Source organism: Erythrolamprus reginae, chromosome Z (genome assembly GCF_031021105.1).
Source record: "Erythrolamprus reginae isolate rEryReg1 chromosome Z, rEryReg1.hap1, whole genome shotgun sequence".
NCBI classification, from domain to species: Eukaryota; Metazoa; Chordata; class Lepidosauria; order Squamata; family Dipsadidae; genus Erythrolamprus; species Erythrolamprus reginae.
The window spans coordinates 125,024,865-125,037,575 of NC_091963.1; the positions used below are offsets into that span (position 1 = coordinate 125,024,865).

General features: G+C 37.9%; 1 protein-coding gene across 4 annotated transcripts in view; it reads left to right on the forward strand.

Moving 5' to 3' along the window:
* Nucleotides 1-748: 748 nt before the first annotated feature.
* LIG1 (DNA ligase 1) overlaps nucleotides 749-12,711 on the forward strand; it is a 36,878-nt gene continuing 24,915 nt past the window's right edge. The window contains exons 1-7 of one of the 4 annotated variants that reach the window (XM_070726591.1): nucleotides 749-896; nucleotides 4,552-4,671; nucleotides 6,242-6,328; nucleotides 6,568-6,712; nucleotides 7,034-7,145; nucleotides 9,969-10,073; nucleotides 10,734-10,883. In XM_070726591.1, coding sequence (XP_070582692.1) covers nucleotides 4,655-4,671; nucleotides 6,242-6,328; nucleotides 6,568-6,712; nucleotides 7,034-7,145; nucleotides 9,969-10,073; nucleotides 10,734-10,883 — 616 coding nt within the window. In that variant the 5' untranslated portion in view covers nucleotides 749-896; nucleotides 4,552-4,654. Of the gene's footprint in view, nucleotides 897-1,391; nucleotides 1,526-3,493; nucleotides 3,532-4,551; nucleotides 4,672-6,241; nucleotides 6,329-6,567; nucleotides 6,713-7,033; nucleotides 7,146-9,968; nucleotides 10,074-10,733; nucleotides 10,884-12,711 lie in introns of those variants that run through there. The other 3 variants (XM_070726590.1, XM_070726593.1, XM_070726592.1) reach the window with 3 other exon arrangements.

The following is a 12,711-nucleotide window of genomic DNA, read 5'->3' on the forward strand; positions in this document are numbered from 1 at the left end:
CCTTTACTTCTGAGGTAATAGCAGCAGTTTGAGGCAAAGAGGAACTGGACTGTTACAGGTCTCTGCTGCCACAATCCCTTCACTATAAACTGGTGTCTTTTCCACATAAGTCCCCTGGAGCAGGGGTCACCAACATTTCAGACCTCAGGGACCACTCAATTCATAATTTTAAATACCATGGATCACTAATATGATTTTTTTAAAAAAATAATAATAAATAGTATTTAGTGCAATATAAAAAATGCAAAAAGTTTTCTGGGGACCATCAAAATTTTCTCATGTGGTCGCTGCTCTGCAGAACCAGGAGAGAAATCAGAAATCCACGCACTCTTTTGCATCTTGTTTTGGTTTTCTTTAGGTCAATCACCTAAAGAAAACCAAAACAAGACTTTAGGAATCTGTAACCTAATTGAGAAGTGTGTGAGAAAGCCACCAGTTAGGACTGAAAAACAAACTTCCTTGAAACATGCCAAGAAAAAAAAAATTCACACACAGAATACACAATTTAGAATGCAATACCACCCCTCCCCCAACACGATTCCAAATAATATAACCATCAAATTGTTTAAGGCAACTCCCTCATCTGGCACTCTAGATAATTCCCTCGCAAAAATCATCCCAAACTCTTGCACCATAAACATGACAGAACCTTTCTCTTCTTTCTGTCTCTCGGGGATCAGCTGCCACCCTCAAAGCCTCTCAAACTACGGTAATTTTCTATTTAAGGGGCCAATTTCCCTCCACCAGTAGATAAATAGGTGCTACTTCTAAGAAAAAAAACCAACTCCGTTCCTCTGTGCGAAGAGCGGAAGCCGGCGTTGGACCTGACCGGACGTGAGGCAACGTAACACGAGGAGATTGGAAGAGGCAACAACTTCAGCGTGGTATCAGCTGCTGTAAGCTAGTTCGGCCTTGAGAAATGCTACACATAGGCTGTGATGATTGCATTGTGTCTAGCTTTGGAGAGTTCCATGACAATGTATGCCATTTGCTAAATAAATCTCCACCGCTGTACAACAGTATTGAAAAGGGACGAGAAACGGCAAAGCCCTTTGTGAATTTCCAAGTCTGAGAGAACCAGCTACTTATTTTTATTTATTTATTTAATATATTTGTCAAACATATATAGTAGTAGTTTGTATAAACATAAGTAAAAAGTAACAATAAAAGAGGACAATAGGACAGGGACCAACCCCAGTTCCTTCCCCCCTTGTCTACCTCCCAAACATCCCTTTTTTGCATGTAATGCAATTGTTCAAACCTCTTCTAATAACAGAAATGATCGAAACTTTTCTCAAACAGGGCCATCCTTTCCCAGCAGACTTTGGGGGGGAGGGGCGAGGAAAGAAAATGAGGTACAGTACATTGTACGTATGGAGTTTTCTCAGGGCGTCGAGGACTTATGACGTCAGAGGCCGCTAGATTTCCCCCGCCCGCCCGCCGATCGCTAGGCTTGTGTTTTCGCGCGAAAAAGAAAATGGGCGGGAGGTTGCTAGGTGAGAGAGAGCCATTGAAGCAGAGGCAGGTAATTCTTTTTCACTTTTTGCACGCGCGCGAGAGAGAGCTTGCGCACCCGCTGCGGAGCTGTAGAAGGAGCTTTCGCGCGACCGGGGGGAGGGGGAGGGAATACTTTTGGCGGGAATAATTTGGTGGGTCTAGGACGGGATGAGGGAGATTTCCTCTCTAAGATCGCGCAGGGGGAAATGGCGGGAATGTTCCCCCCACCCACACGTGTACCTAGCTTTTCTTTAAACAGACTTTTGAGTATTCTATTTGAGAATCTAAGAGAGAGAGAGAGAAAGAAAGAAATTTGATACTGATGAAGGGCAGGGCCGGACAACATCGGCAAGTAAATACATTACAAAGCACACCTCAAGGGACATCAAAAGATAATGAGCAATCGAAATAAATGAGACGTACGGAAAAACCCTTTCTCTTTGCCAATCGTCCAGCAGCCACTGCTGGACGAGTGGCAAATATATAGAGAGTGGCATATATATATAGAGAGAAGGAGTGGCTGCTGGACGGTTGGCAAAGAGAAAGGTCTAATTTATTTAGATTGCTCATTATCGTTTGATGCCCCGTGAGGTGTGCTTTGTAATGTACAGTATTTACTTGCCGCTGTTGTCGGGCCCTGCCCTTCATCAGTGTCAAATTTGGCAGGAAACATACGGGGGAAATGGAGGCAAGCTAAATAACAAAGAGCTATCCATTCCTCTAAAAAAAATATTAATCCCCAAGGATCATTTTTATAATCTTTGTATAAATTATTGTGGTAAATTTTATGGGGAGGGTATGCATGTGACATTTTTAAAATAAAGAAAAATCGATATAAAATCGCTCATCTTATAAGAAATGTATGTTCTGTGGGATTTTATTTTTTCCCTTGCTGATATATATTTTCCAAGCGTGTGAAATGAGAAAGTCTAGTGACTCTTTTTTTGCAAGTGATTGTTCTGCAGATTTGCAATTATTAAAAACTTGTACTAAGGGAGAGAAATGGAGTAAGAAAATGTACATGCATACACATACATACATACATACATACATACATACATACATACATACACTAAATGGAATAGAAGAATGGAAAAAGCTCATTTAACTTTTATCTGTTAGTATGACAAATATAAATAATTTGATGCAGAAGAAAAGCCTCTACATTTTAATAGTTCCAGAGATCTTAGACATCTCTGCTAGTAAGAGCAGTTTTAACCTACAATAGAATACAAATGTAGCCTAGCTGTCAGCACTACTACAGTATTTTTGGACGGAGGGGGTGATTAGGAGGAAGTATAACTGCTTCTTAGAGGAAGGAATCTAACAATGTCATATTACACAATATGCTAATGCTGATATTACTGCTATCATAGACTAGATCTAAGCAGCAATCCAAGTACAGAATGTCTTTAATGAACTTTCCAAGTTCATCTGTGCAAAGCTTCTGGATCAAAGTATTTGATACTTAATGCCATCTTAAATATAGTTGACCTATATGCCATCAGATTCAAATGACTCATCCCCAAAATCTTTCATCTGAATGTCTGTGATTCCTTTTTACAACTGATCTTTTAGAATAGTATTTCTTAAACTTTTTTCTCTCACACTTTCTCACTTTGAATAATAGTGGAATATGTCGAAATAGGTTTTGTTTGTATGGGTTATATATTTTACTGTGTTAAACATTCAAATTGATGCCTCCATTGCCACAACTCCTTTTCACAATTGTTTGATGTGATTATTCAACACAGACTGGCAAAAATGTTTTATTTTGCAGATCAGCTTGGAGACCTAGAACTATTCTTTAAGAAACTATCTTAGAATATAACTAGTTAATGCTCAAATAAGATGATAGCAAACACCCCCCCCCCCAATTTAATCAGACTAGAACAGCATGTTGACACCTTACACACGGAAAGTATATGGAAGGAGCCAAATAACCTGAGTCTAACTTACCGTACTTGATTTTTTTTTTGTTGTTGTTTCAGTTTTGATGAAAGAATGTAGAAAACTGGACTTGAATGTCAAAGTGTAATACTCTGATTTAAAATTTAAATTAAATTAAAATTTAAGATTTTAAAGAAAGTTGAGCACTTCTCTGTTCTACAATTCAAGTAATCCTACGAAATATGTTATTTTAGCATCTTCATTGCACTTTTATTTCACAAATGTCTGTTTTAAACACTGCTCTCTCGAAAGTTACCATTGCCTAGTGCTATAATATGCTGTAATATGTTTATGCATTTTATGGACAAGATCTGTAACAGCTCACTTTGTCCAGTGAGAAGTAATATTGAAAAGATTTTGCAGGCAGCTCCCACAAAAATAAATAAAACTGTAGATATATAATAGTGTGCTAGCAATCATTAAATATTTTTTATGAATAATAACAGGAACAAGATTTAGCAGAGATTAAAGAAACTAAGAAAAGGTATCTGAGAGGAAGTTTAATAACATTCTTCAAAATGTTATTTTGAAAAGATGTCACTTAGAAGTTTAAGACCTGTATTCTCTCATTCCAGAATGTAGAACATAGAACAATAAATTAGAGAACCGTAAATTCCTCAAATGTTAGAAGTGGAACCAACCAGAAATAGAAAGTAGCAGGTTCTGCTCCATTATGTGCATTCACACAGATGCTAAATTCTATTAGCTAACTTTATATCTGTGTTGAGCAGGAGTGGACTTGATGGTCTTAAAATCAATCCAGAAAAATCATGATATGCTTGTAGAAGAACCAAAAAACAGCCCTGCTGAATTAAGTTAAGGTCCACATGACAGCATTTATTCGCTAACCAATTTGGGGCGTCTGAGTTAAGCAGGGGAGAGAGAGGGAGAGAAAGATGATCTGTTCTTTTTCTTTTGAAACTGGCCTGATATCCTTAACGCAAACGAAGCATCAAAAACTTGATAGACACACATTTCATGAATTTATTCAACTTTCCTTTAAAGTCATCCACATTTGTGGCCATCACTATATCTTGATGGAATTTCAAAGGTCACATTTTTACACAGCTCAAATTCAGTGTATCATCTCTTATTTTCTTTCAGCTGTACCCTGTAAGAAAATAGACTATAATCCATATGATAATCCATGAATTTGTTTATACTATTTTGTGAACTGATGAACTAAGGAAAAATCCAGATCTCTACAATGCAGAGCAACATAAGGTATGTGACAGCATGACGTCTAATGTATATTATAATCTAAAGTTGAAAATTTCATTTCTGATGTCCAAGACAGACATTTGAAACAACGAGGTGAAATGTTTAACTATGAAATGATTTTTCTGGACTGAACAGCATTACCATTTTGAAAAAATGCTAATGATTTCTTGAAGTATGTAAAAGGAACATATCAGCAATTAAAATACTTAACAAAATATAGTTACTGTATACTCTAACAACATGATGGATGGTGAATCTATTGCATGCATGCCACAGGCAGCACGCAAACCCATTTCTGAGGGCACACAAGGCGTTTGTCTGTATCAGCTCCAGCGTGCATGGACATGCTGGCCAGCTGATTTTCAGCATTCTGGAGAGGAGAAACCTCCTCTTTATTTATACAGAACAACTAGAACTCAGACCACACATTTCCTGAATAGTTTTTATCCCAGAGCTATACTCGCACTTAACAACGAACTAAATGGTCAGCATCAGTGAACTGTTGGACAATATTACTCAGTTTGTCATGTAGATGGTTGAGTGGTTCAGGGTGGGGAATTTGTAGTGGGTGGGACATTTTATTCTATTTTTTATTCTATTTTTAAATTTACCTAGTCTGATTTTATATATGGTGAGACTGGTCTCTGGGTGTCATACGACTTTCGTTGCCAATGACAATTTGTTGTTTTGACAATGACAATAATTATTTTTTTTTTATTATTATTATTATTATTATTATTATTATTATTATTATTATTATTATCTACCTGTCAAATCCTTCCCAAGGACCTGGACTAGCCAAATCTTGTTTAATGATGTTAAAGGTATCATTACAGAATGCAGACTAACTACATTTACAATTTATTTTGTAAGAGTTGATGTTATTCACGCAGTGCTCATATTGTTTTGGGATTAAACCCAAACGTTCTTAATGTTGTTTCTGTCTATCCATTTTATTTATATTTTCCTTTGCCACAATCATTCCACATCTATTTGCAGATCTTTGTATTTTGGGATTTTCTCCAGTTCCTTCTCTTCTATTCTGCTGTCTCCATGTATTGCAACATCCCCTAGCCAGACTTTTTTGTCTTTCTTCTGACAGTTAATTCTGGGCTCCTGTGGGGTAGATGCTTGTTTGAATTCTAAAGTTAGCTTCCTCGTTTTCTATTATTTTGCCTTGTGGTCCCACCAGTTCTTGCTTGCAGGCAAACAGTTTCTTGCAGATATTCCAACCCACTATTGTTGCCATTTTGTCATGCCATTTTTTTTGTTTGTGTGACTTTTTTACAACTGCTAGGTGGTTCACCATTTCTTCAGCTTCTTTGCATACACAGCATTTGCTATTAATATTATATATTTATATGCCCTTTTATTTAGATGTACTTTTCATTATCTGTCTATACGTACTTGCTTTATTATGAAAAATGGCTTTTTGAACTGAAAAGCTGCCAAAAATTTAGACATCATTCTCTCATAAAAATTATTATATTATTATATTACATTACATGATGTACTCTGTAGCCCCCAGAATGTGGAAGAATATGTATAACCATGTTTATTTATATCTGAGCAGATCATTCTTCCAGCCTCTGGCACGAGTAAAGTCTGAAACAGAAAAAACAGAAGAAAGCCACTTGGAAGATGAGCTTATTTCACAAAAGTGAGTTACTCTGAGCTAGGTGCTCATATTGTAAAGCCTATTCATCATCCTAGACATTCTTACAGTTATTCTTGGGCCAAATCTTCCAAAGAATGCTTCTTTTGAATACACAGACTTTGCTGCTGAAAAATCTGTATCTGTCTTTAACAGGCGTTTAACTTAAATAGATAGGTAGGTAGGTGTAGATATAATGGGATATTTAGTAGTTCAGTAATTATTGCTAAATATTTGTTTCTCAGGAAATTAGTAAATGGTTCAAAACTCTGTGAAGACTTCACAGTGAAATGTGTGTCAAAAAAATCTAAAGTCCTTAAGAGTGATAATGAAGAAGATTCTGTGGAATTAGATGGAAAGGAGGGTGCACAAGCAAATGGCAATAAATTGGTAAGTCTTTTCCTATAACTATAAGATTAATCATGGAAAACCCTTTGAATTCCTAATGAACATTTTCTGCTTTCATCTTTCAAGAATACAGATTTTATTTTTAAAATATGTTTTTACTTGTGATTGCCCAGTTGTTGGGAGTTGGGTTTCTCATTTAATTTCAGTTGTAGCAATATTTCAAGTTAGGTTGCTATTATCAGCCTGGCATAAAATTTATAATAAACATTGTTTGTCCCTCTTTTATTACAATGTTCAAGATTATGATCATTTGTGATTATTCTTTCTACCTATATTTTTTCCTTAATAATTCTCCCTTTTTAGAGCCCTCACTGTGTTCCTGAGCAAAAGATCTCTGAAGAGAGCATCTCTCCAAGTACCAGCCCAACTACTTCAAATTCAGCCACATGTGTCAGTATCCCAAGGCGCAAAACTGGTAAGTTTACACTCTTGAACCTCCAACTCAGCTACATTCTGTGTTGGATGTAGCAGAAAGTGCTATACCACTTAGACATCTTTCCTCTGCAGATACTTTAATTCTAACATTGTTACTTAAAAGACCATTATGCAGTATGAGTTGAATTAGGAAGTCTTGAACTTAGAGAGTAGTTCTGATTTTAAACAGCCTTCCACAACTTTCCATATTGTTGAGGAATTTAGTAAGCCATCCATTTAAGTTACGGAAAGCTGGATGAGAATGGAACCTTAATTACTGGCCTCATCAAAGCAGCTTGATTCAATTTGATTTTGATAGAGGGTTAGCTTTAATGCCTGACATTTATTATAGGCCCCTCATTTCATCATGTTTGGTGTATTAGAAATGTCAATGAGCAGTGCTACCCAGCCTCACCATTTTCATTGTGATAGATCTGCCATAAGTAAGCAGATTGAAATCTCAAGTTTCTTGAAAATATTCTAACACCGTGATGGCAAAGCAATATTATATTTTATAACTATAAGTATTCAGAGATAATATTCATATAATCAAATATAATTTAGTATACTGCAATAGGCACAATCCAATATTCAAATATGGTTTAGTGCAATATAATAAACCTATATATTCTTATAATCAATATTTTTTACTTATAAACTTCCTCCTTAAGTGTGTTGCTCAGTTTCTATGAGTTTTCTTTTTTGTTGTTCCCTTTTCCAAGATGTCTCCCAGTTGTTTCACCTTGTCACCTTCCGTTGACTCTCAAGTCCTCTTCTTCCTCTTCCACCAACTTTCTCTTACTTTCTTCACTTTCTGCTAGCCCTTTTTGCCTCAATCCTTTTCCAATTCAGTTTTTAAATCATTCAGCAGTATGGTTGAAATCAATCCTTCATCTCTCCTCCATTTTTTACACGCGTTACTGCAACTTCCACTCCCCCAGACACTTCGCCGCTTTTAACCTTCAAGGAGCCCCCCTCTATCACCTTTATTATTTAATTAATTCAATTCAATTTGTATGCCACCGAATTCCATAGGCGGCTCAAACTCCCCCCCCCCCCAAAAAAAGACATACAGTATAATACAGTGGTACCTCTACTTAAGAACTTAATTTGTTCCATGACCAGGTTCTTAAGTTAAAAAAAATGTAAGTAGAAGCAATTTTTCCCATAGGAATCAATGTAAAAAAAAATAATGTATGCAAACCCATTAGGAAAGAAATAAAAGCTCAGAATTTGGGAGAGAGGAGGAGGAGGACAGTTGCTGCCCAAGGAAGGTGAGGTGAGGGAAATCAAAAAAATCCAAAACTTTAAGGCTTAAAAAACAATGAGGGACTCTGAGGCGGCGAGGCGGAGAACACGCCTCCCATATACCCGGCGCGAGGCTGCTTCCCATACACTGCACCAGAGAGAAACTCAGGTGCGCGAGAGGGGGGAACCTCCCGCTCCTTTGACTGAAAGGCGGCTGCTGCTGCTGCTACCTGCTTCCTCTTGCTTCCCATGCTGAAGGGCTCCCCTCCTCTCGCTCACTTTATAGCCAGCGCCTTTCGTGACTCCTCGGTTTGGCTGAAGCTGAGTTGATTCGGCTGGGGCGAAGTGCCCTGTTTGCCTTGCCACGCCCAGACGCTCCAGGAGCCAACCTCGCGCCGGGTGTATAGGAGGCAGTGCGAGGGAGTCACCACAGCGAAGTGGTTTATTCCCTCTCCGAGCGCCCAGAGAAAGGAAAACGCTCCATTTGCTCTGGGCTGCCCAGAGCAAAGGGAACGTTACTTTTCTCTGGGCACTGGCAGAGATTTATTCCCTCTTCAAGCGCCCAGAGAAAGGAAAATGCTTTGTTCGCTCTGGACTGCCAAAGCCTCCTTAAGCGCCACCGAAAGGCTTCTCTGGCATCCCAGAAAAGCCCAAGATGGCTGGGATTAAAGGGGGAATGGCAGGAAGCTGGCCGGGCCAGCTGGGTTCGGGTTCTTAAGTAGAAAATGGTTCTTGCGAAGAGGCAAAAAAATCTTGAACACCCGGTTCTTATCTAGAAAAGTTCTTAAGTAGAGGCATTCTTATGTAGAGGTACCACTATATTAGGACATCTAAAAGAGCAATTTAAAAGCAGTTTAAAACCAACAGTAACAAAAATTCAAACATGCCATTTATGACTGGATCTTGATGGTACACCATCCAATCAACAGCCCCAAGCCTGCCGGAAAAGCCAGGTCTTTACAGCTTTCTGGAAGGCCAGTAGGGTGGCGGCAGTCCAGATCTCAGGAGGTAGCTAGTTCCAGAGAGTCAGAGCCACCACGGAGAAGGCTCTCCCCCATGGCCCACCAGTTGACATTGTTTAGTATCACCACTTGGCAAATAGGGATTCTTTCTCTTTTCTTTCTTTTAGATGTTAAAAATTCACTTGCACATATCTTTTCTTCACTTTCCACCACTCATTCCAGCTGTTTTCCATTTATCACTTACTTTTCTGTCACTCTGTCACACCTCCAGATCAGCCCAATGGGTTGATTTCTTTCACGACCAGGTTAAGGGGTTTCCTCTCACTATCCGAGGAGATTGCCTATCTCCCCAATGCACCAAGGTTTCCCCTTTCTGTCACTGCTCCCTCCAAATTCAGTTTCACCCAAAAGCCTCCAAACATCGCAGAAAACATAGCTACAGCTTACAGCGATCTGTTTGCTACTTCCCTCCGACGTAACTGGAAGTTCTCCAAGTCTCTATGATCTCTTATTTGCTTTAAGGGCAGCTAAAGTTTCTAACTGTTGGGAAAGTTCTAACTGTTGGGAAAAGTAGTGACAGTTTAATTGTAAATGAAACTTACTTCTACCTTTAGCCCGCAAGCAGCTCTCTAAACGTAAACCAGAGGAAGATGACAACAGCTGTTATTCCCATGAAAACCGCAGTAGTAAAAGATGGAAGGAAGACCTTGATGGAGATGGTGAGCACCATATTGTTTGGTTATTAGAAGAGAGTGATTAATATGAGAGAATCAAAAGGGGATGACTCAATGACTTTCTATTGAGTTTTCTTGAATGAAAGTGTGGCTATCAGACAAGACAGTAGGAAAGCTGGTCTAAAATACTGGATGTAACTTTTATGGGGGTTTTTAAGGAGTAAAATTTCTCTGAATTATTTCTGTGTTAATATAGTTTACACAGAGAATAAGCTTATGTTCAACTCAGTCATTAAAACTACCATGCCATTTATATATTCTAAATTAGATCCATAGTTTTAGTTTGCAATTTTTTTTCATAAAATATAATATTCTGTAGTGTCCAGTCATGCTTGTCAGTGTTTACATGAATTTACTCTGTCTTGAGATCTTCTGTAGGCTTTTCAAGTTCAAAATATTGATCTCTTGACTTCCTCCCCAATTCCTGTGAAGATGTCAAGGTCCTCTTCAAACACAATGGATAAGCATCTTCATCATCATCATTGTTCTCTTAATGTTTATTTCACATAAGCAGTTTGTAACTATCTTGGGTATGAAAAATAGGTATGAAAAACATCAAAACAAACTTGAGTTGAAATTGGTTAGGCTTTAAAACAGTTGCATTTTCTACAAATGTTGAACATTTAGTTTCTGCTTCTTAAACAGATTCTAAAGATAAAATCAACGAGAAACCCTTGGAAGTGAAAGAAGTTAAAAGTGAGAATGCAACTTCGATGGAGCACAAAACAGACAAAAATGCAAAAGAAAAAGAAATCCCAGATTCCACTAAGCGCAAGTCCATTTCTAGTTTTTTTGGTAAGTTTGAAATGTACCACCATTTCTGCATAGCTGTAAGATCAATGAAATAGCTAACATTATCAATTATTTGGGATGATTTTGTAAAAAAAACTCCATAAACCGGTTTCCAATTTTTTAAATTTAAGGGTGCAGAAGGAAAAAGTGCTTGTTTATAAGAAAAGAAGTACAATATAATCAAAGTGCAATATTAAGAAAAAAAGTAATGTCATATACCTCCTCTAGGGATCTGAACAAGTGGTGACTGATGAGGAAAGATAGCAATAGCATTTAGATGTATATAACACTTTACAGTGCTTTACAGCCTCCTCTAAGCAGTTTACAGAGTTAGCATATTGCCACCAACAATTTGGATCCTTAGTTTACCTACCTCAGAAAGATGGAAGAATGAGTCAACCTTGAGCCATATATTTATTTATTTATTTATTTATTTATTTATTTATTTATTTATTTATTTATCCATTCAAATTTTTTTTAATGCCGCCCTTCTCCTTAGACTCAGGGCGGCTTACAACATGTTAACAATAGCACTTTTTAACAGAGCCAGCATATTGCCCCCACAATCCGGGTCCTCATTTTACCCACCTCGGAAGGATGGAAGGATGAGCCAGCCTTGAGCTGGTGATGAGATCTGAACTGCTGACCTGCAGATCTAGCAGTCAGCTTTAGTGGCCTGTAGTACTGCACTATACCCACTGTGCCACCTCAGTGTAAATGGACTGCATAGGTGAATAATAACATTGTATTATTCAGTTACTGTGGGATGAAAGCAATTTCCATTGATAATAATTGGTAAAGAAATTTCTAAAAAATAAGCCATATCATAATTATTTTTAACAAATTAAAACTGCACTTAGAATACCCTGCAATCCCAAAAATTATACTGAAGAAATGTTAAAAGGATACTTTGAAAAAGTATATTCGATATTGTCCCAAAGGTGCCTTTTCAAAAGGCAACTGGACTTTCTGGTTTTTCTTTGAAAACATTTCAATTATCAGAGATGAAGCTTCTTGGATGAGAAGCGAAACATCTTCAAAGAAAAAACAAAGTCCAGTTGCCCCTTGAAAAAACATCTTTGGGGCAAGCATAACCTAGGTGACTGAGAATCTCCATAGATATTTAATGATCTATTCTGTATTAACCAATGCTTTGTAGAAATGAGGATTATTTCTAATATTCTACAACATACAGTATAGATAGTCCTTGACTTAACAACCATAATTGGGACCTGAATTTCAGTTGCTACCAAAAGCGATGCAGTTATTAAATACATGATCATGTGACTGGAGCTGATTTTTACTGTTGTTACATGAATCACTGTTGACTTTAAGCAAATGATCATTAAGTGAATTGCATGAAGAGTAAATGCAGTTTCCCCAATTGAATTTTCTTGTTGAAACCAGCTGGGAAAGTTGCAAATGCTAATCACATGATAACAAGAAACTTCAGCCATCATAAATAAAAGCCATGTACCAAGAACCTGAATTGCGATCACATAGCAGATTTAAGTCACTTGTTCTCAGGCCATCATGATTTTTAATTGAATAGTCATAAGTCAAGAACACCACCGTTCAGCTGTGGCGAGGAGGGCGTTTGCCCAGATTCGCCTGGTGCACCAGTTGCGGCCCTATTTGGACAGGGAGTCATTGCTCACAGTCGCTCATGCCTCATCACCTCGATATTCGACTACTGCAATGCTTTCTACATAGGGCTACGTCTGAAAAGTGTTCAGAAACTTCAGATTGTGCAAAATGCGTCCGCAAGAGCTATCATGGGGCTTCCGAGATTCACCCACGTCTCGGCAACACTCCGCAGCCTGCACTGGCT